Source organism: Idiotropiscis lumnitzeri, chromosome 14 (genome assembly GCF_059441095.1).
Source record: "Idiotropiscis lumnitzeri isolate Australia: NSW breed Sydney's pygmy pipehorse chromosome 14, RoL_Ilum_1.0, whole genome shotgun sequence".
Taxonomy (NCBI): Eukaryota; Metazoa; Chordata; class Actinopteri; order Syngnathiformes; family Syngnathidae; genus Idiotropiscis; species Idiotropiscis lumnitzeri.
Window position 1 is genome coordinate 2,987,191 of NC_142404.1, and position 26,753 is coordinate 3,013,943.

Here is a 26,753-nt window from a genome sequence, read left to right on the forward strand (position 1 = left end):
GGCCAGGCTAGGATTCAAAGAGAAACTATTGTGCTTTTTATATTTTAGGAGTAATAAAGTGGAAACAATTTGACATTCAGGCAAACTCCCATTTCTTTTTTTTTTTTGTGCTTTCAACAGGTGACGGTGGACAAAGTGTGTCTGAGGGATTACGCAGCAAGTACAAGGTTTGTATGATAGTACATTTTTAGAAGACAGCACAAAACTGGAAAAAAATTCCTAATCCATAAGTACACACTAATAAGCATTAGCTAAGCATTTATAAATACTTAAGGAATCATTTTTCAAGCAAGTTTCTGAAATGCATTTGGATATAGTTTGTAAATATTAATAATTCAAAGTGTTTTCATTTGTCATTCCGATAAATGGTATTGATAAAGATAAAGATAAAGATGTCCTTTATTAGTCCCACAATGGGGAAATTTGAAGTGTTACAGCAGCAAAGATATAGATCACACTGACAGAACAAATCTAATGGTGAGCTTCATGTCACATTAAGAACTGCAAAATTATTCCATGTGCAACTTTTCAGACCTTTTGGCATAATTATTCCACAAAAACACCTTTAACAGCGACACATCTTTGCTTTATGTTAGTCCTTGTCTTGTGTTTTTTTGAGCACTCCAGTTTCCCTCAAATCGTGACCAGTCTCCGTTTTCATGCCGCTTCTGGATATTGTGCTCGAACATTGCTGTTGTATTATGTACTTGGTACATTATTTGTGCATTATTGAATTAGACTAAGGTGTACAATTATATGTAAGTATAATGTTTGATTTGTTGGTTCAATATATTTAGCTTGGTTAATGAGTATGAAATCCTCATATAGAGTAAGCATTTGTTTTATACACTGCCCTCGATAATTATTGTCACCCCTGGTTAAGAAGTGCTCTTTAGCTTCGAATAAATTGAGTTATGTTTTTTTCTGAATAGTATAGGACCATCATTTAAACAAATAATAAGAGGATAACTCAACCTTTAATTAACCTTTAAATAAAAATTTAATTCCAGGTTAAAAAATATTTATTTTACATCAAATCATGAGTGCCACAATTATTTTTAGCACTCCTTATACACGTCAACAAAACAGCACCTCGTCTGCTGTTTCTCAAGGAGAATAAGGAACTCAATCTTTGACCATTCCTCATTGCACAATATCTCTCTAAATCATTGCTTCTAAGAAGGTTTCAGTGATTGAAGTGGCCTTAAAAAAATTCTTATTTAAATTCTTAAATCTTCTCGTTTCACTCCTATGCTATTCGATTCACCATTGTGCTGTGCAATCTTTTGGAAATTGTTGTGTTCAAGTTTCTGATTGGCAGCAGGCGGTGGTATAATATGCACTTATATGTAAGTGTGCTAACAAAGTTATTGGTGCCACTCAGAGAGTTCAGCCTGGACATGTCCATCGAGATGCCGAATGTGATCAGAAGCGTGCAATGCATTACGCACAAAGTCAAAATGAAGGTTGGTCCCATGTTATTACCTTCATGTATTATTATTGGATTGGAACAAACTACTTTTCAAGTCTTTTGAATGTGTAGCTTCATTAAAAATGTGCAGTTTTTGTTTTTTTACGTTCCAGGACAGTTTTCATATTTTAGTTCACATAAAAAAGTTTGATCTTCTGTGTTTCAAGAGCTCACACGGATTCCTTTCAACATCACACATCGTCACAATGCTGTGACAGCACTGATAATTGTGCGCTCTCTGAACATGATATTAATACATTTCATATATCGTGAGTATTATCCCGCAGAGGACCGACTGCAAGGCAGTTGTAAGTGTGCTGCCAGGGCAGGTCATTGCTTCAGAAGGATTTCAGCTGTCAGTCACTCTGTCGGAGGTACATCTACCCAGGATGTGGGTGGAGGAACACCCTGACAAGGACAGCCAGGTCTGACAGTTCCGTGTCTGTCTGTCAGCCTTGATCTGCTGCTTCACTGGTGGAATTCTTTTTTTATTACCTCATTGTCTCTCCCGCAGGCCTGCATGTTAGTTTTCTACCCTAACTTTGACATCAAACCCACTTCTGGATCGGATGAAGTTGTCATTTTGCTGGACACATCTGAGTCCATGCGGGGAGAGCCTTTACTCTGGGCCCAGAGGATTGCCCAACACGCCATCAAAGCTCTTAAGGGTGACCTTAAAATCAACATCTTCTTGTTTGGCACAGGTCAGTACCACTTTTCGTTTGTGTGACTGCCACCCTTAGTTATTGCTGCTAAGTTTGTCAAGCTTTTGGACAAAAAAAAAAAACTGTTCTGTAGTCTGCGCACCCTGGATCAAAAAAGAACCTATTTTGTTTTATATTCGACCCAGAAGCAGTATACATTTGAAAATGACATACAGGTTATCATATATAATGTTGCACAAATCAAGATGAAAGCTTACATAGCATGCAGATAAGAACAAAAATGTGCCTGGGCTATTATATACAAAGAACAGTGATTCCCAACCACTGTAATGTGCCATGGGAATATATCCAATGTGACTTTTTTGGTTGAAAAATTATTCATTTACACACTCACACGCATGCACACGCACGCACACGCGCGCACACACGCACACACACACACACACACGAGCACACCGTTTTGTGTTGTATTTTCAGATCACACACAAGCGTTCCTGACAGCGCAGCCACTTGATAAAGCTCGAGAAGCTGCACAGAACTTCATACAGGTCAGTCCTGACTACCGCATTTTCCGGACTATAAATTGCACTTTTCAATTTTATTGTTACTCGGACCATAGAGTTGCACTTAAAGACCTAGTGTGAAGTTCAGAAAATGCCACATTAAATCATTTTGTGTCTCAAGTAAAGTAATTACACATAATACATATAATAAAGCATGAAAGTTAATTTTTTATATGGTGTATTTGACAAAATCGTTTTCCCAAGTGAGATTTTGTCGAGCGACAAACCCAACCCAAATGTGACGTCATTCCAAGACAACTATCTATGGTAGAGCTCAACATAGAAAGTGTATTAAGCCAGTCAGAAATTGACTCACGAAGCGAAATCTCTAACGTATCTGAGGGGACCCAGGTATTTAAAGAATTGCTTTCAATTTGATGCTCTGCTGTGCTGTAAATGATGCATGATGAGACTTGGTCCATTTATTCTGCTCGTACTGAGACCACACGTTATAGTTGGTTGGTTTCCTAAGTTGTCATTGGTAAGGTATTTAAGGTATATACACATGCTGTCCAACTCTCCACTTAACACCCGCCCGCTCGTTATCCTCTGCTTTTTGTTCACACACACAGTCCTCACTCGCTCTTGCCCTTGTTCCTCCTTTCTCACTGTTCTTCTTCAGCACATGCGCACATCACAGCCGTCAGTCACACACAAGCTGTCACAATACACGCAACACACCACGCGGTTTTCAAAGTGAATTGTAATCACACCTACCTTTCTGCAAACCCTTTATCATAAGCAAAATGGTTGAGATAACAGAGGTCTTCGAAGTGCTTCTGGCAAAAAACACTGGCTTGAAATTCCCTCTCCTTACCAGAACAAAATTGGTCAATTTACATGCCCTAGTTTTTTTTTTTTTTTGTTTGTTTGTTTTGGCCACTCAAACAGGTGCTTCCCAGAGGCATTTCGCCGAATAACGCAACAACAATATCAGTTGAGCAGGACAATCAATGATGCAGTACAATGGCAACTGGCAACTTGCCGTTCTGTAAATGACCGTTCTGTAAATGACGTAATTCCTGAAGAATTCCAGAAATTGCCGAACAGAAGGGCCTTGTATGGGTCTAACTATGAATCTAGGATGTTTGCACTGAAAAAAACTAACGTGAGTATTTTTAAAATAGATTTATTACTCAAAATACTGTTAGTCAAGTCACACTTGGTCTTTAAACAGTACACTAGTTTGTACTCACTCTACTGGGACTCACTAGTGCCTCTTAAGGACCAAAGTAGATTAACAGCACAGTATGTTCTCTTGTTATCTCTCCCATCAGTCCATCTCACCAGTGGGGGGCAGCACTGAGCTTTGGCGGCCCCTCCAAGCTCTTGCACTGCTGCCTCAGTCCCATGGCATTCGCAATCTTTTCCTGCTGTCCGATGGCCACCTCCAGAACATCAATGTCACCTTGCAGCTGCTCAGGGACAATGTTGAACACAGCCGCCTCTTCACTTGTGGCGTAAGGTCAGACAAGGGTGAAAAGGGTCACAGGTTACATCAAAACCGCAGGAATCATTTACTGCTTATGGTTAAAATTCGAGGTGTCAGAAAAACGCGTTATTAATGGGATTAATCAAACACCCTTTTAACTCCGTCAATTTTTTTTGACAAGCGATTAAGACTCATCTTGGCCTAATAAACAATGTAGTCCCATGATGTAGCGCTGACGCTTGTGAGACCGGAAAAAAATATCAAGCACGCTATATGGAGTTTTCGCCGGTTTATAGAACTAAAAGCATCATGGGAGTGGTAAAAATGACACAAATTCAATTCTGAACGGCACGTTTTTTTTTAAAGTTACCTAATGGTGTCATTGATTAGAGCAAGGCCACTGCGTGTTAGCATGGTGGAGGACGAAGGTCTGGCTGAAATACTTCGCATTGCGTCAAACGACTGCACTTACGAATTGTCCTCGAGATAAACCTTTGCAACCCGCATTCAAGACTTGCAGGAAGCGGAGAAGGCGGAAGCAGTCGCGCTCACTGGTGTTCTGCCAAAATGTCCTACCCGTACGAATCGTCCTACCGTAGGCTGTTTTGACAGCCTGATCTGTCAAAATGTCCTATCCAGAGGCTAATTTGTCAGCAAAGTACTACCGTGCGCTTTCAGATCGTTTAGTTTACAAGCATATAGGTAGAACTAAAAAAAAATCCCTAAGTAAAATACACTTAGACGCAAGCAGGTGGGACATCCTGACAGTTTAATGTATATATGTATATGCATAGATATGTTTACAAACAACTTTTACTGGGGATATCAAACGAGTGTGGCATACATACACTGCGTGAGTAATGTGCTCAACAGAAACACACGTCAGTCTCTTTTGAGGCAATGAAAAATTAAAATAAGACTCAATGAAAATAAAAATATTAAGTAGATGCTGTTTTGTGTAAGTCGAATCCAGTGTATTTGCATAAAAACAAAAAAAAATAAATTCTCATATATTAATAGTATTCCAATTCAATAAAATATTGAATTATATACATAGTATACAAAAAACATGGGAGGGATTTTTTTTTTTTTGAATAATGGGATTTTTTTTTACAATGAATAAAATGTACGATTAACTACGAGTTAACGATGAAAAAATGTGATTAATTATGATTAAATATTTTAATCGCTTGACAGCCCTAGACATGTAGCACTTTGGATTAGGGCTGAACATTTTTTATTGAATTCACAATTCCAAACAAAGCAAATCAAGTACTTTCTCACTGCTGCTCACGAACTGGGGGAATTCTTGGCACTAAAACATGCCACACCGCTGCACGTTTCTGGGCACAAGCTACGAGCTGCCCTTTCTAGCTTGTGCGGAGTGTTTCCCATAAGTAACTACTCCTCGTCTCCGTAACGGCAAATCGAAAGGCGGGGTACTCGCTGGACTGGTGGCCAGGCAGTCACTTGGCATAAAAAACCTTAATTTAATCTAATTTAATTGAATATGAAAGAAAAAAATTCAAAGTTTTATGTCACATTGGAAACTGCTCTTTTCTTATGAATCGAGACTAAATAGATTAGAATTTTGAGTTGTTTTTTTCCAATCAGTTTTTTTTTTTCTCTTTAGCTCAACAGCCAATCGGCACATGCTGAGAGCACTTGCACAAGCAGGATGCGGAGCCTATGAATTTTTTGATGCCAAAAATAAGCACAAGTGGGCAGAGAAGGTGAGGAAATAAAGATGACACGTGTTCATATTTTTCATGTGATTTGCCATTAACAATTGGGCTGTTGGCAGTTACTATAGAAACAAAACAACATGTCTTCTCGGTTGCAGGCGGAGTGTCAGGTGAGGCGCATGACGTCTCCCGGCTGCAGTTCTGTGTCGGTGAAGTGGCAACAGTTCAACCCGTCGGCACCCCCTCCTTTGCAGGCCCCCCAGCAGCTCCATGCGCTCTTCAACGACTGCCACACATTGGTCTATGGCTTTGTGCCACACTGCACACAGGCATGACAATGTTCAGTTATCAAATCCAATTAATCTGAACATCTTTTGAATCGGCCAAGTCTGTTATAACACACAAAGAATTTTTCTCTAGTAGTTGGAGCCTCTCTACTAATACATCAGACAAGCCACTTTAACTTAGCATACAGTTAGCCCATCGGCTGCCGATTTGTGGCAACCAAACTGTTATAGCCCTTGGCTGCTGCCAGGATGGCCGAGTGGTCTAAGGCGCCGCGTTCACGACCCAGTCTCCCCAGGAGGCCCGGGTTCGAATCTCGAATTTCCCCATTGTGGGACTAATAAAGGGCATCTTATCTTATCTTATCTTATCTTTCCGAGATCAGATGAGATTGGGTTTTCTCAGAGTAGTAATTTGGCGGTGAACAATCCATTCCTAGTGTATTTGAGGCTAGTAGTACATAAGGTGCGCCCAAATTTAAGAGTGAGTTTTGCTTGGGTCCACACAAATTGAGTAAATTCATGTTTTTGTCAAAATTGTACACCTCATAATTAGTACAACAGTTAGTTTTTTGTTTGACTCCCAAAACGAGCCATTCAAAGCACCTTTTGACCACAAATGTCCGGGCGAATGGCCTGTAGGTAATTGTGAAATTGCAGGTTTCTTGGGGACTTTGCTTATGCCGGAGAATATGAAGCATGGTATAACTTCGTCTGTTTCACCGAAAAGGAAGAAGTAGATCTAGGTGAAGCCTGGAGCCCACTAATCTGTGCAGACTTTGAGACAGGCGAGAGTGATGTGTTCCGGGCCAGGAGTCTTCTTTATCTTTTGTCGCTTAAAAAGTCATAAATGGTTTAGGCCGAGAGGGGAAGTCAGAAATGTGATCCGAGCATTCAGAAGCGTGAAGAAGGTCATTGGTGGTTGGAATGAGTGAGTGACAACAACATAATGTTTTATTTATTGTATTTCACATTTATTTATTATTTATTTTGATTTAATCTTTAATTAATTCAATTGATACATTTAATTAAATTATTTGTTATATTGCACTGGAGAGGAGTGCTCTCCAATTTCACCTTGGACATTAACAATAAAGGGCATTCTGATTCTGGTGTGGTGTGAGAAAATGGCCTTTTTAAATCTTCTGTGGAACAGATTTAGGCAAGGTCATTGTCTAACTCCATTTGAAACACTCGTAGTTCATTATGGCTTTTCATTGCAAGCCTTGCCATGCTCATGCAAAGTCATTTGCAGGACACTTGTTTGTTTTTTGTTTTTTTTTGTTCTTTATTATTTAAGTGTGGCAGTGGACCAGGACTTGTTGTTCTTGAATGTGAGGAACATCCTGCTTGGAACACAATTGTTTTCAAAACCCCGATGTAGGATGTCAGTGTCTGTAGTCATCCAAATGGCTAGTGGAACCTACAAAAATCTCCTCAATTAATCCATTCCATTCCTGTGTTGTATCACCTTTCGTTCTCCCTAAAACCTCAAGGACACGGTCCCCTAAATGAAGTTGGAAGCTGGGCAGTTGTAGTGCCTTGGTGGGGAGACATTCACTGAGCCAAGCTATAAAAGCCTTAAAAATTCAAACGAAAAGCAAAATACTTTTTACTTTAATGGCATTCACTGTCAAATATAAAAAGAGGTTGACCACTGTAGTACTACAAAATATAATAATAATAATGCCTTTATTAGTCCCACAATGGGGAAATTCGAGATTCGAACCCAGGCCTCCTGGGGAGACTGGGTCCTGAACGCGGCGCCTTAGACCACTCGGCCATCCTGGCATGTAACAATACCATGAGTGAAGTTCCTTCTTTCTACAGGCACAGTCTGGTCAGGGATGCGTGAAACTGTGGTTATCTTGGTTTTTATTTTCACTTTGCCATCACTGGTACCATTCTGGGGTGGCATCACAAAACACACACAAACACACGCAAGAGAGTGCGCGCAAGCACACATCACACGCAGGTACACACACACGCTCGCACACACACACACACCCCCACCCCCACACACACGCTCGGCCGCACACACACAAGAAGTCAAATGAAACGATGTAGTAAGTTTGGATGTCCATTGAGCTGAAGTAGTTATGTTTTTTCGTTTAAAGTCAGTTAAAACTCAGAATTGTTTTAACATTAGAGGAGTATTTTTTTTTAATGGCAAATGCAAACACAAAATGAATGAAGTATTGGTCGTTAGCGATTTGATTAATGATTCGAGTTTGCTGTTTGCCTGTTGCAGGCCACCCTGCTTGGAAACCTGAGCGGCCAGGAGCTTCGAACCATGGTGTCCTCCAGTGAACTGCAGAAGACGAGGGGCACGGTAAGAGGATGCGGTGCTCTGTAAAATAGCATGGGGTATATCATGATGATGACGTACTCGGTAATTGCGCTATAATGTGTTTGCCTCCAGTTCCTTCACAAGTTGACAGCGAGAGCTCTCATCAGAGACTATGAAGACGGAAGCTTGGATTCCAACGAAGCTCAACACGAGGTATCATACAAATGTACAAACTCAAATTCCAATGAAGTTGGGATGTGGCTTTAAATTTAAAAGGGGAGTTGAGTCAAAAACTTTCTTTACAATAATATTAGTCCAAACAAGGCATTTTCATTTTTCTAAAGGACATCACAGTTGCTCAGGTAACGAGATGAACAGCTTTACTACCTCCATACAAAAATACTCTGTTCAAAAACTGGTACAAATAACCAATTGCACCGGAAATTAGCTCTGAATAGTGAACAATGGCTGCCATTTACGTAGCATTACACTGGACGCACTGTTGACTCCAACAAATGATCAGCGTTTGCTTCACGAAGTAGGTAATATCAAATGCCTACAGCTGAACTCTGCACCTTTCAGATTCTGCTGACTCACACGCAGGAATACACCAAAAAAAAATAGTGCGTGCAACGAGTGTGAAATACATTTTCTATTTTAGTGAAATGCGTTACCATTAAAACTGGACCCCCACACTTGACACGTAGCTAAGTAGACTTTTTAAAAAAAACTTTATGGTATTTTACAGTGGTTTATACAGTACACAACAGATGTAGATTGTCGGCGGGACCTTGTGGACACACAAGGAAACGCTCCATTTTTTCTGGTGATGTGTTATCACATTCGGGACAGCACGGGACTTGCTTTGTGTTGCACCTGACTTTCTCCCAGTTTATTGGTAAAAACTTTTTTTCAAGCAAAATACACAAACGACAGCACACATCTCAGTCGACTTTGTTTTATCTCTGCTGTATATCTGCAATTTTGTAAGCAGTGAAATCTGGTGATTTATTGTAGAGGCAAGAAAATATTGGCACTCATTTAAATATCCTGTATTTTCTGAGAACCACCCATATGGATTTCACATTGCATGCTAGCGTTTTTTTGTTTTTTTTTAATGTGTTCGTAGCTGTAGCGACAGTCTGCGTTAAGTGACAATAGTTTGAGCCCACGTTGCAATATCCGTAATGATCCCAGTTTTTAATGCAGTACCTAATGAGAGATCGCAGGCATTCAATGTTTGATTCTCTGGGTTTTTATCATGATAACGTGGGCCGTAAATGACAAAATCGCGATATACCTGACAATGGTAACTTGAGAAATATTGTTCTTAAACTATTGGACTACAGTTGTTCACAAAGTGGTGAACCACGCCCCATCCTTTCTTGTGAACAAATGAGCCTCTCGGGGATGCTCCTTTTATACCCAATCATGACACTTGGCTGTTACCATTGAGCCTCTTCACCTGAGGAATGTTCAATACAGGCGTTTTATGAACAATCCTCAACTTTCTTCATCTTTTGTAGTCCTGATTTCACTACCGTCTATATTTATAAAAAGGTTTGGTGCCCTAGAAGAGAGAAATTTGTATTTCTTTTTGTATTCTATATAGTTTCTTAGCATTAGTGCAATTCTACATAGTGTATTAGTTTTTAAATTCACTAATCAATCACTGGTACAGTCACAGCATTGCCTTCAATTTAAGATGCACCACTATTTTTAAACATCTCAGAAATGGTGATACAAGCTGCAAAGTTTAATCAAAGATGAATGGTCTGTCATCGTACTAATTTTTTATGAGCATAACAAATTCTATAAATGTTGCTTGGTCCAAAAGGCAAATTCTACAGTTTCAAAGAATTATATATATATATATATATATATATATATATATATATATATATATATATATATATACACATAAACAATGTCTTGCGTTGTATCCCCAGAAAAATGATCATTTGAGTAATTGTGATTTAAATTATTATCAAAATAATTGTGATTAATATTTTTTTTTATAATTCCGGCAACCCTATTTTCCATGCTTTTCTAATTTATTGAAATGTACATTTTAAAATACAACTCGGATTGATCTAGAACGAGTCACCCTTTGAAGATGCCTGGTTGACAGGCAATGGGAAGTAAAACTGCCATTTATTATCATAAAAAACTATATTCTACACTGAAGTGGAGTATGAATATAAAATGGAATAAACCTCCAATGAAATGTTAAACATTAAAGCACACATGCTTCCAGGACAATATTTTGATAGAACAAGCATGTTGCAGCAAGCCTGTTACTCAGTTTTTCTTCTTGATATGACTCTTATACATGATACTACTCCCAGAATATCTTAATCAAAGTCTATTCTTCGCAAAAATATATATATATATCTGTGAAATTCTTGTTGAGCTATTTTATGAGAACTCACTTTGCTCTTTAGCTTCTGGGGTGACTGATGCTCAAAACGTCCTTGCTCTGCTGTACTCAGCATTTGCCCCATTGTGGGGTGTTGGATGAGAAGTGTCTCATTTGCAAGAGCCAAAACAGGCTTATCTCAGTAAAAAAAATACTAGGCTGAAAAGTGTTTTACAATTCTTGGCCCTTGGGGTATATTAATGAATGTACCTTGGGTATTTATTAATAAACTTGGCAACTGTTTATATTTAAAATTGTATCTCTGTACTCAGGGGAAGAAAAGCCAGTTGAAGTCCTTCATCATTGACTTGAGCAAAGAATTCTCCATCCTATCTCAGTTCACCAGCTTTGTGGCTATTGAAGAAAGGGTTGGTTTGTTTTTTCTTGTCAATTTGACTGATTCGTCTATTCCCACCCATGTTATGACAAAAGTCGTTTCGACCTTTCAGGAGCCGGTTCAAGCAGGAGAGGGCTTCACGGACATCCCCAAGTTGTTGGCAGAAGAAGATGTTGACATTCTGCCCTACATCAACTGGACGTCTCCCCAGACTGCCGTGGAAGATGAGGAGGAGGAGGAGAACATGCAGATTGATGATTCGCTGGGATTTCTGTGGAATGTATGTCACAATTTACATCATCTTGGTTGTTCATCTTTATAAGATGGTTGTGCCTGTTGTTTCATGCAGGTTGACAGTCAGATTTCAACAGACTCCAGTGAGACGTCCCAGGATTCACCCACGGTTGGTCTCTCTGCCCTCATTTCTGTCTTTATTCGGCACATCTTTGTTGTTGTTAATAACTTTTCATTGTGTTTTTTTTCCATAGTTTGCTTTTCAAGCTTCTGCGCCTTCATTTCCAGAAATCATCATGTCCGAGAGTGTCATCACAGAACAGCCTCCATTGAAGGGTGCTGGAGGGCTATTTGGAATGACAGACACTGAAGTTTGCGCTACTTTTAATTATGTTGGGCGTGCGGTTGCAGCCTCACTCATTCAAGATCTTGATGCTACTCAACCTCCACCTACAACCAGAGATCCAAATGTAAACAAACCCCCACCTTCACCAGACAGCCAATCGGTTGTTGTCCCTCCACCAAAACCTGTTAGCCATTCATTTGTTGCTCCTCCACTTGCGTCTGATGACCGTCAGTCATCTATTCCTCCCCCACCGCCACTTTCAGCTGACAGCGTGTCAGTTGGCCCAAGATTTGTCCCTCCTCCACCACCACCTGTTGGGCGCCCATTATCTATTCCTCTTTCACTGCTACTTCCAGCTGACAGCGTGTCAGTCGGCCCAACATTTCTGCCTCCTCCACCACCGCCTGTTGGCCGCCCATCATCTAAACTTTCTCGACCGCCACTTCCTCTGGGTGGCATATCATTCGGGTGTCCTCCACCTCGCCACCCATCCAATGAAAACCGCATCATGACTTTGGACTCATCAGTCCCTCCACCTCCGATAATGAGCAGAATGGAAGGTACTTTGGCAGGATTGGAAGTGATGGACCGTGAACTTGCCCAATCTTCTCCTCATGTTTTGGGTGCAATTTCAGGCTCACTTTCTAAAACGCCCACAAGGGGAATTCTAGAGAAACAATTAAAGGTCCGTGAAGGGATCATGAAGAAAAAAATCAAATCCCAAGAGGAAAGATTAACCCAGTCTGCTGAAAGCATATCGTCTGCAGTGGGTTTTTCATTTGGAGGCCAAGCTTCAAGCAGGGCTGCATTTATTAACAAGGTGCAACGGAAAGTCGATCATGGAGACATAATTCCCAAATTTGGTTCAGCGATGCCAGGACTCCAAGTAGCTCATCAGACCTCCTCGTAAGTTTCAAAACATGACTGCTCTTTTGATTCAGTCATTTAAAATGTCATAAAGTTATTGCTGCGTTTTAATTTGTCTAATCTCATGCCTCCCTTTTTAAAACAAGCACGATGGCCTCACAGTGCCGAGGTCGTGGGTTCGATTCCGGCTCCGGCCTTCCTGTGTCGAGTTTGCATGTTCTCCCCGTGTCTGTTTTCTCTGGGTACTTCGGTTTCCTCCCACATTCCAAAAACATGCATGGCAGGTCGATTGACCACTTTAAATTGCCCCTAGGTATGAGTGTGAGCACGGATGGTTGTTTGTCTCTGTGTGCCCTGCTATTGGCTGGCAACCAATTCAGGGTGTCCCCTGCCTACTGCCCGAAGACAGCTGGGAAAGGCTCCAGCACCCCCCGCCACTCCTGTGAGGAGAACCGATACAGATAATGATGAATGGAAAATTCTTTGAGACACAAAAATACAAAATAGTTCATTTCATTTTACCATACATAAGACTTGTGAACTCATTACTAAGTGCTCATTTGGATATTGCTTTTTATTATTCTGTGGAATGCCCTCTTTAAAGAGCTACGCAGAAAAAAAAATCAACAACAGAATGGCTTTAGAAGAAGAAAATAAGTTTTCTAGAGTGGCTCAGTCAAAGTCCTGGCCTCAACCCGACTGAGATGCTGTGGCATGACCGTAAGAAAGCTATTCACTCCAGACCTCAAAGGAAACTTTAAAAAAAAATGTTATTTCAATTTATTTTTTAGAAAGGAATGGTTAAAAAATTAATACAGTGAACCCTCGGTTATCGCAGTTAATGGGGACCGAGACCACCCGCGAAAACTGAAAATCCGCGAAGTAGCGGCGCACCTTCAAAAATGCTTAAAAAAATATACAATATATATAATAAATATATAAATATATATATATATATATATACATACGGGTAGAGAGAGAGAGAGAGTGAAATTCATGTTATAACAAAAAAAACAAATTATTATTAAAACGTATTATTTTTTTATTCCCCAGCCATTCTTTTTGTATTTATTTAATTACTCCGACTTTTACCTGCTGGTACACCGTCCGGTGTGCCCTGTGAAATGAAAGGTGGCATTCTTTATTTATTTATTCATTTATTCATTCATAACTGACAGCCTCGCGCTCCGCTCGTGCCCGGGCGGAAGAGGTGCTCCAATTCGGCTTAACTGTGACGCACGCCCGCCCTCCTCCTCCGGAGCTTCCATTCGGTTACACTTAGGGGCCGCTTGGCACCGCTCGTGCCCGGGGAAGGTGCTCCTATTCGGCTTAACTGTGACACACGCCCGCCCTCCTCCCCCAGAGCTTCCATTCGGTTAAACTTAGGGGCCGCTTGGAACCGCCCGTGCCCGGGGAAGGTGCTCTTCTTCGGCTTACTGTGACGCGAGCATGCCCTCCTCCTCCGGAGCTTCCATTCGGTTAAACTTAGGGGCCGCTTGGCACCGCCCGTGCCCGGGGAAGGTGCTCCTCTACGGCTTAACTGCCACGCACGCCGGCCCGAGCTCTGGTACGGTCCGAACCGCGCGAAACGTCGCCACCGATCGTGTCCGGGGGAACGTGCTCTTCTTCGTCCGCTCTCCTCTTCGCCCACGCTCTTCTTCGGCGCACGCCGGCCGTCTAACCGCTCCAGCGCCCCGTCGTGCCGCTCGGCGAAACTACAATGCCCCCGAATATTTTTTAGACCCGCGAAGCACTGAACCCGCGAAAGGTGAACCGCGAAGTAGCGAGGGTTCACTGTACTGACCATCATCCATGCATGATCTTTAACTATAGGAAATGTTAACTCGAGTTTGTTGTTGTCAAAGGTAGGCGAAACCAGTTAACGCCAAGGATTCACTTATTTCCTTTCTTTCCTGTGAATGGGGAAGCATTTGTTGAGGCAGACTGTTAAGAAATTCCAAAGGGTTTCCTCACACTGAAGTTGACAATGGTTTCTCTAAACTGGTCGACCAATCAAAGCAAGATCAAATTAATAAATGAAGAGTCAACATGGACGATAAAAGATCTGGTTCATTAAACAGCTTTTTAGCAGTTATCTACTGTAGTTTGCAATGTATTTGACATATTTTAACAATGCTAAAAAATGGACGCACATAAGTTAAACAACATTGGTGTTGATATTGTGTGTATGTTAATCACAAAGAATACTAATTACATAATGTATTTCAGGTTCACGTTTGGCAACGTCGCTTTTTGCGGGACTGCGCCAGTGCGCAGCATCGATCACATACTTAATTTCAAATGGCCAAATATCTTCCAGATGCAGAATTCAGTAAGTCGTGAAATTATATTTTTCAACTTTTTGAGCATTTTTGCTGCACAACAATTGGTCATTTCATTTAATAAATCAGCAAAACGGCTTGAGCTCTTTTGCTGCCCTGAAATGTTGTAATCCACACTCTCTGTGTAACATGTTATATTTGTGTTGCAGGACGGCTACTGGCAGTTGAGCCCACAACTGGGAAACTGTGTCAACATTGATCTCGACATCTTTGCCAACGTGTTTCTCAAAAATAAAGGCATCCGCTCCCTCGGTGAGATCCACTTCCTCCTTGGAGTTTCACTGAATAATATCCATCCATCCATCCATCCATTATCCGCCGCTTATCCGGGTTTGGGTCGCGGAGGCAGCAGCTTCAGCAGGGAAGCTGCTCCCCTGCCACATCTTCCAGCTCCGCCGGAGGGTTGCCCAGGCGTTCCCAGGCCAGCCGGGCGTGTCCTGGGTTGTCCTCGGGGCCTCCTGCCGGTGGGACATGCCTGGAACACCTCACCAGGGAGGCGTCCAGGAGGCATCCTAATCAGATGCCCGAGCCACCTCATCTGGCTCCTCTCAACGTGGAGGAGCAGCGGATCGACACTGAGTCGCTCCCGGATGGCCGAGCATCTCACCCTATCTCTAAGGGAGAGCCCAGACACCCTGCGGAGGAAACTCATTTCGGACGCTTTTGTATCCGAGATCTTGTTCTTTCAGTCACGACCCACAGCTCGTGGCCATAGGTGAGGGTAGGAACGTAGATCGACCGGTAAATCGAGAGCTGGGGCAGGATCTCCTCCCCGACCTGGAGAGGGCACTCCACCCTTTTCCGACTGAGAACCATGGTCTCGGATTTGGAGGTGCTGATCTTCATCCCAACCGCTTCACACTCGGCTGCGAACCGCTCCAGTGAGAGTTGGAGATCACGGCTTGAGGAAGCCAACAGTACCACATCATCTGCAAAAAGCAGAGATGCAATACTGAGGTCACCAAACCGGATCCTCGACTGTGCCTAGAAATTCTGTCCATAAAAGATATGAACAGAATCGGTGACAAAGGGCAGCCTTGGCGGAGTCCAACCCTCACTGGAAACGAATCCGACTTACTGCCGGCAATGCGGACCAAACTCTGACATCGGTGTTACAGGGTCCAAACTGCCCGTATCAGGGGGCTCGGTACCCCGTACTCTCGAAGCACGCTCCACAGAACTCCCGAGGGACACGGTCGAACGCCTTCTCCAAGTCCACAAAACACATGTAGACTGGTTGGGCAAACTCCCATGCACCCTCAAGGACCCTGTAGAGAGTGTAGATCTGGTCCACTGTTCCACGGCCAGGACGAAAACCTCACTGCTCCTCCTGGATCTGAGATTCAACCTTCCGACGGACCCTCCTCTCCAGTACCCCTGAGTAGACCTTACCAGGGAGGCTCAGGAGTATAATTGGAACACACCCTCCGGTCCCCCTTCTTAAAAAGGGGGACCACGACCCCGGTCTGCCATTCCAGAGGCACTGTCCCCGATGTCCACGCAATGTTGTAGAGGCGTGTCAACCATGACAGCCCCACAACATCCAGAGCCTTTAGGAACTCCGGGCGGATCTCGTCTACCCCCGGGGCCTTGCCACCGAGGAGCTTGTTAGCCACCTCTGTTACTTCAGCCCCTGAGATAGGTGAGTCTACCACGGAGTCTTCAGGCTCTGCTTCCTCAATGGAAGGCGTGTCGGTAGAATTGAGGAGGTCTTCGAAGTATTCTCTCCACCGACTCACAACGTCCCGAGTCGAGGTCAGTAGCACCCCATCTCCACTATAAATAGTGTTAATGGTGCACTGCTTCCCTCTCCTGAGACGTCGGATGGTGGACCAGAATTTCTTTGAAGCCGTCTGGAAGTAGTTTTCGATTTGCCTCACCGAACTCCTCCCACGCCCGAGTTTTTGCTTCGGCAACCACCGAAGCCGAATTCGATCAGCTGCCTCATCAATGGAAGCACGAAACATGGTCCACTCAGACTCAATGTCCCCCACCTCCCCCGGTACGTGGGCAAAGTTCTGCCAGAGGTGGGAGTTGAAACTCTTTCTGACAGGGGGGTTCTGCCGAGCATTCCCAGCAGACCCTCACAATACAAAAGTTTGGGTCTGCCTGGTCGGACCGGCATCTTCCCCCACCATCGGAGCCAACTCACCACCAGGTGGGGATCAGTTGACAGCTCCGCCCCTCTCTTCACCCGAGTGTCCAAAACATGCGGCCACAAATCCAATGACACGACTACAAAGTCAATCATCGAACTGCAGCCTAGGGTGTCCTGGTGCCAAGTGCACATATGGACACCCTTATGTTTGAACATGGTGTTCGTTATCAACAATCCATGACGAGCACAGAAGTCCAGTAACAGAACACCGCTCAGGTTCAGATTGGGGGGGGGGGGGGGTATTCCTCCCATTCACGCCCTTCCAGGTCTCACTGTCATTACCCACATGAGCATTGAAGTCCCCCAGAAGAACGAGGGAGTCTCCAGGGGGAACGCTCTCTAGCACACCCTCCAAAGACTCCAGAAAGGGTGGGTACTCTGAACTGCTGTTTGGTGCATTAGCACAAAGAACAGTCAGTACCCGTCCACCCACCTTGAGGCGGAGGTAGGCTACCCTCTCGTCCATCGGGGTGAACCTCAATGTACAGGCGCCAAGCCTGGGGGCAATAAGTATGCCCACACCTGCTCGGCGTCTCTCACCTTGGGCAACTCCAGAGTAGAAGTGTCCAACCCCTCTCAAGAGGACTGGTACCAGAGCCCAAGCTGTGTGTGGAGGTGAGCCCAACTATATCTAGTTGGAATTTCTCTGCCTCGCACACAACCTCAGGCTCCTTCCCCGCCAGAGAGGTGACATTCCATGTACCAAGAGCTAGTTTCTGTCGCCGGGGGTCAGAGCGCCAAGGTCCCTGCCTTTTGCCGCTGCCCAACTCACATGGCACCCAACCCCTTTGGGCCCTCCCACAAGTGGTGAGCCCATGGGAAGGGGGACTCACGTTGCCTTTTCGGGCTGTGCTCGAAAGAGCCCCATGGGTGCAGGCGCTCGCCAATGAGCCCCACCTCCAGGCCTGACTCCAGAGGGGGGCCCGGTGACCCGCGTCCAGGCAAGGGAAAACGTGGTCCAAAAATGTTGTGCTTCATAAGGGGGTGTGGTGAGCGGTGCTTTGTCTGGACCCTCACCTAGGACCTGTTTGCCATGGGTGACCCTACCAGGGGCAAAAGCCCCCAACAACTTAGCTCCTAGGATCATTGGGACACGCAAACCCCTCCACCATGGTAAGGTGACGGCTCACGGGGGGACTAAATAATATACGATACAATATTGTTTTGCCATTGTTTATTGCAATATATTACCAATAGTCTAAACATCCACCAATATTTTTTTTGGGGGGGGGGGACTGCGGGCTAAATTAATCAAAAACTGTGTTCCAAATGGCTACACATAACTGTTTAAAATAAAATAGGTTGAAAGCATTGAAGAAAATAAATATTTATGTCAATAATAAACTATTTATGTTTAAACGTTAATTCGATTAAAAACATATTTACTGATCAACTGACATTTTAATATAAGAGCTCCTCATCACTTTTATAATTCTCACATCCTTTGAAATTGTAAGTCATTGAGTCTCTGCCAAGTTCTTGTGACTTACAGTGATCCTGTTTGCATTGAATTCGTCACGTAATTGACAAAATGAAAGAATAAAAATACAACAATAAAACAGAGAGATTGAATATAGGTTTGCAGCCATCCATTATTTCACTATTCGAGTATCCGACTTAAAATAGGGTGACGAGCATCCGTTTTTTCTCAGACATATCCTCTTTTTTGGGGGGGATCATGCCGAGTGTAACGTATTGTTACGGGTGTGTGAGAACCCGTAAGAGAAGACAAGTAGCCAGTGCATGAAGCGGGTGCCATAGAAAACTGTTTGCTGCTGAAATGCCATCCAATAGGAGAATAGGAAAACAGTACAGAGGCATTACTAACACCAAATATTTTACCGGTAATTAAAATAAGAATACATTGAGCCTTCTTGCTTTTCTGCAAGAAAAATGTTTTTTTATTATATAATAAAGACGTCATTTCTTTCGGTACATGTTAATTATCGTAATATTATCAATATTGCAATATGCAACATCCATATCGCATAATGCATGTTTTTCCAATATCGTGCAGCCTAACAATAATATATTAGAGTTACAAAATATGGCAGCTTTGAGTAAACTTTGAGTTTCATTTCAGTATCTTGAGGGTGGGCTGGGTGTCCTCTCTTTTGAAAATATAAATACGATCACCCTAACTTAAAATGATATTGAACAATTGTGATAAACTAGATTTTGACTTTATACATTTCAATTAATAACAAACAACCAATTTGTTTCCTTTTTTATATAATCAACAGTTTTTGTTTTGTAAATTTAGATTGTACATTGCAGTGAGCTGGGGAAATATTTTCAGTGATGAAATTTCAAACAAACACTGAAATTTAACTTAAGACATTAAATGGTGGAAAAAAAGGTTTTGACCGCTTTTGTGCAACTTCACTTGAGCAGCTTGCCTTTTAGCATGCAACGTGGCTGAGCATTTATAAACTTTGACCAGCAACCTAGGACTAAAACAAACATTTTTTATACGAAGTTTTGGAGGTGTTCAATCTAAAATTAAGACAATGCGAGGGGAACCCATTGAAAAGGTAAACTATATTAAATATTGATGAATGTTCTCATCAATTACAGTAAAAGTGTTAAGTTGTATTAAGAATCCTCAAGAAGGATTTTCAGGACTTTATCTAGCTCAAGAAATCTGAGAATTTTCTCAAAATCCCTTTTGAGCTGATGACAAACATAATGACATCAATAATCTTTGGTAGTATATATAAGTAGGCTAAGCCGTCCGAGAATTGTGACTAATTTCAAAAGCAGGACAAGGTGGCTTAAATTCCATAATTTGACTAAAGTCAAAATTGAACATGAGCTTGTTTGTTTGTGGCGGCAACTGTGTTGAAGAGCTTAATTTCATCAAAAGTGGTGCTTTGCCACCATCCTCTGGCAACCATAAACCTGTTTGGGCTATCACTCAGATTTTTGCCACTCGTGACACGACTCTCCGTGAGGGAACACTGTAGTATCAAAGTCACAATTTTAGTATTGTAAAAATACTAGATGATGATAACCATAGAACAGGAATTTTAAACAACTTGTAGAAAAGGGTCTGTCTTAAGACAGTATGAGCGATGCATTGAACTAAATGTCAACTGTATTCACAAGTAATTTAAAACATTATGGGAATGTTACTAAGTAAAACGAGCTAGCGCAATGCCCTTCATATTTTCCTCAATTCAGCAGAGGTCAAAACCATTTTGTGATTGGTGGTGTAGATACAGTGGTGTATTGATAATATACAGAGAGACTGAAATTATCATTTATCCCTTTTGGTGAATTAATGCTTTTTAATTTTTTTATTTTTGCCTTTGGCCTGGTGTAGGCGTAAAGGCCCATGCTGATATTCTAAGGCTCCTGGCGACTCTTCTGGTCCTGCAGCTAATGCGGTTGGAGAAGCTTCCAGAAGGCGCATTGCTGCGCACGCTATTCTGTCTGGAGGACACTCCCTTCAGGTGAAGCTCACATCATCGTCATTGCTAAAATAAAGCTCCAAAATTCCCATTGTAGCTTGTAGTCAATGAATAGGCGGAACGTTTCCCCACGGGAGCTTCACTTCATTCGCAATAATTATCATCAAACGCAACATCAGTTCCAAGAGCAAGACAAAATAAGATGAACCATTCATCTTTTGGACAAAAGGGAGTTTATTAAACATTCAAGCTGTTTCTTTCTGAAGCTTTGACTTTGTTTGTATGGAGATTCAGGACTTGCTGAACGTTTGTCCATTGTGTGTCCTGTTTAGAGCTGAAAAACTTTGGAAAACCGAATTGCGATTATTTTTTTTCCTCAAAATTTACATTGTATTTCATTTGCAGTTTTTCTTCCAAGGTGCTTTTTAATGTAATTTTCAACAAACCTGCATCCATCCATCCATTACATAAGCCGCTTATCAATTGATCTTTATTACACCCAACAAAATCAGATCTATTATACATTATAGCATAATGAGATAAAGGCAAATGAAGAATTAAAGGGGACCCAAACATTTCTGACCATAAATGTTCTATGTACCCCCACTAAGTCAAAACACTGCATTCTCATATATTGCGTTTGTGAAATATGAGTTAAGCAGCAAAATCCACCCTTTTTTTTACTTCTCAAGGGCGGCAATTTTACCACTTGCTGTCAAATGAAAATGACATCACAGTGGCTCAGGGCTCAGCTAACGACCAATCAGGACTCTGCTTCAGTAAACAGGTGAGCCATGATTGGTCATTATCTGAGTCCTGAGCAACCGTGATCTCATTTTCAGTCGACAACAAGTGGCAAAATGGTTGCCCCCTGAGATGGCTAATAAAATGTGCGGAGTTTGCTGCTTAACTCATATTCCACAAACACAATATTTATCAGAATCCCATGTATACACTTGTGACCACACCTAGAACATATTTTGCAAAGAATCTTTGTGGACTGCAATCACTGGTATGAACTGACTAAATACTTGTGCAGTTAAGCCTTCACCACCACAACACAATTCTGCCACGTGTGGCATAAACTAGGGCTGCATGATGTGCGGTTTGAACATCGCAATTGCAATATGCGCATGCGCGATTGTCACATCGCAGGACGTGCGATGTTTTTGTCTTTTTTTTTTTCTTAGAGCACGGAAAATTTGTTTAGCTTCTTAGAAACAGCAATCTACTGTATGCGCTACACAGCCTGTCTCGATCACCCCTTCCCTCCTGCCAGTCACGGGCCACTCCCCCACCCCTCCACTCTGTGCGCTCTGAAACCCAAACAGGCGACATGGAAGCGACGACGGCGGCAGTAGATTTAGTCCCCAAAAGAAAGTCAACATCCGAAATATGGAATTATTAAGGAATGCCTCGCCGTTGTTGCTGCAACAAGAGGTAATACAACAAACCTGTCCGACCATTTGAATCGCTATTACGAGCCCCTTTATAACCAGTTCAGACTCATTAGTGAGACCCGATGTAAAACCATCTCCTCAAAAAACAATGACAGACGCCTTTATTACAGCACCTTATGATAAAATGTCCAAACAGCATCGAAAAATCACGAATGCAAGAACTTTTCATGGGGCGAAAGCGAAAGCAACTCCGTCACAAAAATGAGCTTTAAAAAAATGATCCGCACGCTCGACAAAAGGCATAAAATGCCGTGGCGCACGTATTTCTATCAAGTGACCATCCCAGAGCTGTATCATAAATAAAACAAAGTCTTACCAAACAGAGTTGTTTGAGTCATCTGGTGAAATTATTTCTAGTTTCAATATTGCATTTTTTTTCCAATATCGTGCAGCCCTAGTATAAACATAATTATACTGTAAATGAGTTGCATGTTTAAATCACAACAATAATGCAAACAAAAGTTGGTGTTAGAACATCCTACTGATAACTTTATGAAACATAATAAACATGGACTGCACTTCTTTATCACTCAACTTATCATGAACACCACGTCCTCAAGGTCCGCTGTCCTGCCTGTTTTCCATGTCTCCTTGCTGCACACCTGATTCAAATCATCAAGATCATTATCCAGCATCTGCAAACCTTGCTGATGAGCTGTTCATTTGAATCGGATGTGTTGGAAAACAGGCAGGACTGCGGCCCTCAAGGAACAGGATTGGAGACCCCTGATCCACACCTAGATCTAGATAAATAAATGAAATATACATGTATATAAAATGTTTGGCGCCTCTGAGTGGATGATTGTGGTTTTACAAGGAGCCCCAATAATGTCATTTACACCTATTTTCTTTTTATGGTCATTGTTTGGTGCAAACCAGGCCGGCACGCTGGCTGGACGTGAAGAAGGCGGTTGACTGGGTTCGCTGGGCAGACCGTCAGTACCCATGCATCTGTAGCCGCCTGGAGTTCGGTTTCTCGTGGGAGTCAACCACCCGCCAACTGCTGGGCTACGACCGCCTTCCTGCCTTCTCGCCTCTTGCCGGTCTTGATCAGAGGAAGATCGCCCTGCCTCTGTGGTCGTCCGCTGAAAATTACTGCTTTTGAAAAAATATTTAGCACCTGTTCTCATGCGCTCTCTCACGCAGTTCACCAAAGAAGGTGTCGAGTGTGCTTGCTTCAAGCTGTTTGTCACTCCTGGTTCAAGTTTAATATCAAAATGATGCATAGAATTAAAGAGAATTAAACAGAGTACACTAAACAACAAAATTTTAAACTAATAAGAAATATAATTTCATCTAGCATTTTATTTTTTACTATTATAATATACGGTGAGCAGTTTTTCTGAGATATTTGCTTTCTCGTAATTTCCTTGCCTTACCTAGCACAAAATATTATGAAGATGTAATGATTTTTTGGTGATGATCTTATGGTAAAAATATTGACTATGAATGCAAAATTGACATTTTACAGATTAAATCCGTGAATTATTTGGGGATCATTTGAGGTTTAATCCTGATTTCATACTCTGTATTTCTTTTTGACTGCTTTTATTATGAATCACGTTTGCATATTCATGGTTCCATTATTTAGATGATCAATATCTCTCTTCGCAGGTAGTTAATTAGGGCCAATGCATGCCAATGTTTAAGAATAATTAAAAGAAAAAGAAAAAACCTTGACTTGCTCATGGTTGCATGACACTGTGTACTGTTAAACTTAACTCTGCAACAACAATAAATATGGACAAAAGACACGTCTTTTTTCATGTGTTTCTTGTTTCTGAAGTTCTGCCTGATTGAGACAAAATTACTTTTGTTTCACAAAGGACTGTGATGAAAATATTCACATTCTTTATATATATTCGCCATAGTAAAGGTATACTTTTGTTTTATTTTATTACAGTGCCACAGGCAACAAGTGTAATGTAGCTTTTGCACTGTAAAGGTTGGTTTCACCTCATCTCCTGCTTTACACCCGTCATAGTCATGTATATGTATATATCCATCCATCCATCCATCATCTGTACCGCTTGTCCTCACTAGGGTCGCGGGGGGTGCTGGAGCCTATCCCAGCTATCTTCGGGCAGTAGGCGGGGGATACCCTGAACTGGTTGCCAGCCAATTGCAGGGCACACAGAGACGAACAACCATCCGCGCTCACACTCATACCGAGGGGCAATTTAGAGTGTTCAATCGGCCTGCCATGCATGTTTTTGGAATGTGGGAGGAAACCGGAGTACCCAGAGGAAACCCACGCAAGCACGGGGAGAACATGCAAACTCCACACAGGATGGCCGGAGCTGGGATCGAACCCACGCCCGATGCTGTCTCTCACTGTGAGGCCATGGTGCTAACCAGTCGGCCACCGTGCTTATATGTGTGTGTGTGTGTGTGTGCGTGTGTGTGTGTGTGTGTGTGTGTGTGTGTGTGTGTGTGTGTGTGTGTGTGTGTGTGGGTGTGTGTGTGTGTGTGTGTGTGTGTGTGTGTGTGTGTGTGGGGGGGGGGGGGGGGGGGTGTGTGTGTGTGTGTATATATATATATATATATATATATATGTATATATATATCGCGAACCCTCGTGAGAAGCAGTTCAGATAATGGATGGATGGATAATTAGCTTATAGCAATTTATTTCTGTCAACTTTATAACAATGTATTGTACTGAGTTTAAGTACAGTATAATATGCTGTACTTAAATGTTAAATATGTATTTCACCGGATTTAAAGCAAAAAAGGTTGAACAAGCTTCATTCTAATGTGTTTGTGTTTTCCATGATCACAAGAGAAAGCCCACATACCACTAAAGGTACTCGTATCGCACTTTGAGAACACCTACTTCCTATTGGTAAAAGTGGCCATTAGAAAACATGGTGACACTCACCTTCACAAAGCAGAAGTTGGGCGCTGATGGAGGGTTGAACTCAAAGAAGAGCTCGCTGGAGGAGTGGGTGCTGTGCGACGTGTGCCTGATTTGAAGGTATGAGGCAAACTCATTCACGAACAGACAAAATGACGTGACAAACAAACATACACATATATATATATATATATATATATATATATAATTTATTTATTAACTTAGAGAGTCACAGGCGTAAAGATGGACTTTTATGCAGTTTTACTTTAAAAAGTTGCGCGACAGGTCATTAGAGGAAAAAAAATATTAATCCGTGCAATTTGCAGAGCCAAATTCAAATCCAATATTAGTTTCATATCTGGCGTATCATTCAAAAGTTTCAGTATTTTACAGAAAAAGAATCATATTTCAAGGATCAAAGAAAGTTATTTGGTTCAGTCTTTGTCCCTAAATATATATATATATATATATATATATATATATATATAATGTAAATATTTTGGTAACACTTTATAATATTTAAACACTAATTGTCATGACCCGTGTCGGTCATGGCAGGGTTTTTGTTGTTGTTTTCGCATCTCCCATGTCTTTTGTTGTTGTTTTGGTTTCTGTCAGCTGAGTAGAGGCGTTTCCCCTCAGCACTCGTCCTCGCCAGCCACACACCTGCTCCCCGTTAACCATCACACACCTGATGCCCATCTGCTCCCCTAATTACTGGACTATATGAACACCTCACTCCAACAACTCATGGTCGGTGCATTACTCCATACCAGGACTGTCACGACCGCTCTCTGATCTCGTTCATGCTCTTGTTCGCGCCCCCGCTCTCGCTCCCGCTCTCGTCCCCTAGCATTTGTCCCTGTCCTTGTTCCTCACTCTTTCCATCCGGTTTAGCCACATTAAGTTTGCCTTTGTTATTTTTACACCCTGCCACGTTGTTTGTCCTTGTTTGATTCATTTAATAAATTCCCTTTAAGTTACCCTTTTCCCGGCTTCCTCGCATCTTGGGTCCTTCCCCACCTCGCCTACCGGCAAGCCCTGACACTAATAAGCATTAGCTCAGCATTTTTAAGTCTTCATTTATAAAGCATATTTCTGATATGAATAGTCATTTGCATATAGTTTGTAAATACCTTATTATAAAGTGTTACCTATCATTATTTTGCAAGTTTTCACCTGATACTTCCCTTTTCTGATAACCAACTACAGTATACAGTTGCACACTGAATGAGCTTGCAGTTTTTAATTTAATTTTTTTAATCTCAGCATTATCTTTGTTCTGTCTATACCATTTATTTAAATGACAAATGAAAACCCTTTGAATTGTCATTAATAAGGAATTTACAAACTATATGCAAATGATTATGCTTTATAAATGATGACTTCAGTATTTACAAATGCTTAGCTAATGCTTATTAGTGTGTACTTTTTATAAAGTGTTACCTATATTTCATTCTTTTTTTTATTTCATACCAATTCCAAGATTTTACTCAAGTAAATATTTAAACTAAAATCAGGAAAAAAATGTCGCTGAATAATATAATTAATCACTAATCAATTATGGAATAATTAATTAGTTAAAAAATTCTAATCACTTGACAGCACTTGAAAGCACACTTCCATCCATCCCTCTATTATCTGTTCTGCTTAATACAGCGCTAGATTTGTATAAGACGTAATATTGTTTTTACCTCATACATGCAGTCCTCCTGGCTGTCCTCACAGGTCATCGTGCTCCAGGCCTTCACCTGTTCCTTCAGAGCTGCCACTGGTTCGGCACAGGTTTGCTTGAAGAGCCTTCATGGACAGAAAAAGCATGTCAAATGTAAGCAAATAAGTCTGAACCTGATGTGCATGTATGGATGAAAATGAGAAATCCCCATGTCTTTGCATGCTGGCAGGCTGTCTGTGTGTGAGCTGATGGGAT

The 26,753-nt window shown here is 41.9% G+C and overlaps 1 protein-coding gene across 2 annotated transcripts in view; it reads left to right on the forward strand.

Moving 5' to 3' along the window:
• The window catches only part of LOC148323141 (protein mono-ADP-ribosyltransferase PARP4-like), a 54,617-nt gene extending 30,897 nt beyond the window's left edge, over positions 1-23,720 (forward strand). For both annotated transcript variants that reach the window (XM_088314635.1, XM_088314636.1), the window contains exons 19-36: positions 121-167; positions 1,385-1,466; positions 1,759-1,896; positions 1,986-2,175; positions 2,614-2,684; positions 3,977-4,164; positions 5,765-5,864; positions 5,975-6,145; positions 8,352-8,432; positions 8,523-8,603; positions 11,082-11,177; positions 11,259-11,426; positions 11,496-11,549; positions 11,635-12,632; positions 14,823-14,925; positions 15,085-15,187; positions 20,419-20,548; positions 22,846-23,720. In XM_088314635.1, coding sequence (XP_088170761.1) covers positions 121-167; positions 1,385-1,466; positions 1,759-1,896; positions 1,986-2,175; positions 2,614-2,684; positions 3,977-4,164; positions 5,765-5,864; positions 5,975-6,145; positions 8,352-8,432; positions 8,523-8,603; positions 11,082-11,177; positions 11,259-11,426; positions 11,496-11,549; positions 11,635-12,632; positions 14,823-14,925; positions 15,085-15,187; positions 20,419-20,548; positions 22,846-23,071 — 3,027 coding nt within the window. In that variant the 3' untranslated portion in view covers positions 23,072-23,720. The remainder of the gene's footprint in view (positions 1-120; positions 168-1,384; positions 1,467-1,758; positions 1,897-1,985; positions 2,176-2,613; positions 2,685-3,976; positions 4,165-5,764; positions 5,865-5,974; positions 6,146-8,351; positions 8,433-8,522; positions 8,604-11,081; positions 11,178-11,258; positions 11,427-11,495; positions 11,550-11,634; positions 12,633-14,822; positions 14,926-15,084; positions 15,188-20,418; positions 20,549-22,845) is intronic.
• Positions 23,721-26,753: the final 3,033 nt, after the last annotated feature.